Source organism: Monopterus albus, unplaced genomic scaffold (assembly GCF_001952655.1).
Source record: "Monopterus albus unplaced genomic scaffold, M_albus_1.0 scaffold438.1, whole genome shotgun sequence".
NCBI classification, from domain to species: Eukaryota; Metazoa; Chordata; class Actinopteri; order Synbranchiformes; family Synbranchidae; genus Monopterus; species Monopterus albus.
This window is the reverse complement of record NW_018128318.1, coordinates 130,976-132,064: the sequence shown is the minus strand read 5'-3', so window position 1 is coordinate 132,064 and position 1,089 is coordinate 130,976. Positions and strand designations below refer to the sequence as shown.

The window sequence follows — 1,089 nt, the reverse complement described above, 5'->3', positions numbered from 1 at the left end:
ATTCCTGCTATTGGTTAAAGCAGCTTAGCAGGGAAAAGAGAACACTTGGTTTGATGCAAGGTGTCTCCCTGCTAATGGAAACACCACAGAATCACTGTCACATGGGACTGAGATCACACAGGGATCAAAATCATGCTCACAAAAGGAGCAGGTGCAGCCCTACTAAACATATAGCTTGAAGGGAGAGTATTTAGTTGGCATGGTGTGTAGTTGAGAAACACAGTTTCAGTGTGTAAGGGTAAGGCCCACCTGTAAGAGATGAAGGAAAAACTTTATACATTTAAAGAAAAGAAAGGTAAAACTACAGGACCAACTTTTAAAAACCATGTTGGAATGTAAATGTAACAGTGAGTCCTTACTAGGGTTTTTCATCTGGTAATGGTTCATCAGAGCTAAAGCTTCCATGGCATCGTTGATGGATTCCCACTCCAGAAGACCTGATGAACTTCGCTCACCTTTTGCACCACATAAGACGACTCATTAGATGACCAGTTTTTGCACTGAACTAAGCTGAGATCTGTATAGATTACAATACACCTGAGGAAGCCACCTAACAGATGCAACACAGCCAAATTAACAATATCCAAAACCAGATGGAAAGTATGGAATGAAATTCTAACTCTATATCAAAACAACTGACAAACATTTTTTATACCCATGACTTGGCATTCATCTGGTAAAAACAAAAAAAAAGATGCATACTGTTAAAACAAATATAATTTTCTCTTAGTCTCCAAGGTTTCACAGTTTTATACATGAGACATATATCTGAATCCCATTTTTTAATTAATCTAGCTGCATTTAGAGGTTGGCTTTGATTACCAATCACTCAGCAGTGTGTTGTATACAACAAAGGGAATTCTAGGATGTACCTACAGAGACTGTGCAAGTGTAAAATTAGCTAAACCTTTTTTCCCCAACCATGTACTGTACTTAAGTGTGCAAAAATGCTTTGTTTGGGCATTTTGTATTCTTACACACATCTGCCAACCCACTCATTACTTCACTTCTTGGAATTTAGATGCCAGAATCATCAATACACAAATCAGAGCACACCAGTTACTAACATTGGCCAGACAATAACTACTC

The 1,089-nt window shown here is 38.1% G+C and overlaps 1 protein-coding gene across 1 annotated transcript in view; it reads right to left on the bottom strand.

Annotated features, from left to right (window-relative positions):
- Positions 1-28: 28 nt before the first annotated feature.
- The window catches only part of LOC109952165 (heterogeneous nuclear ribonucleoprotein L-like), an 11,832-nt gene continuing 10,771 nt past the window's right edge, over positions 29-1,089 (bottom strand). Inside the window, exons 13-14 of the mRNA XM_020587073.1 lie at positions 360-479; positions 29-249 (exon numbers count right to left, since the gene is read on the bottom strand). Of these exons, the coding sequence (XP_020442729.1) occupies positions 191-249; positions 360-479 (179 nt within the window). The 3' untranslated portion in view covers positions 29-190. The remainder of the gene's footprint in view (positions 250-359; positions 480-1,089) is intronic.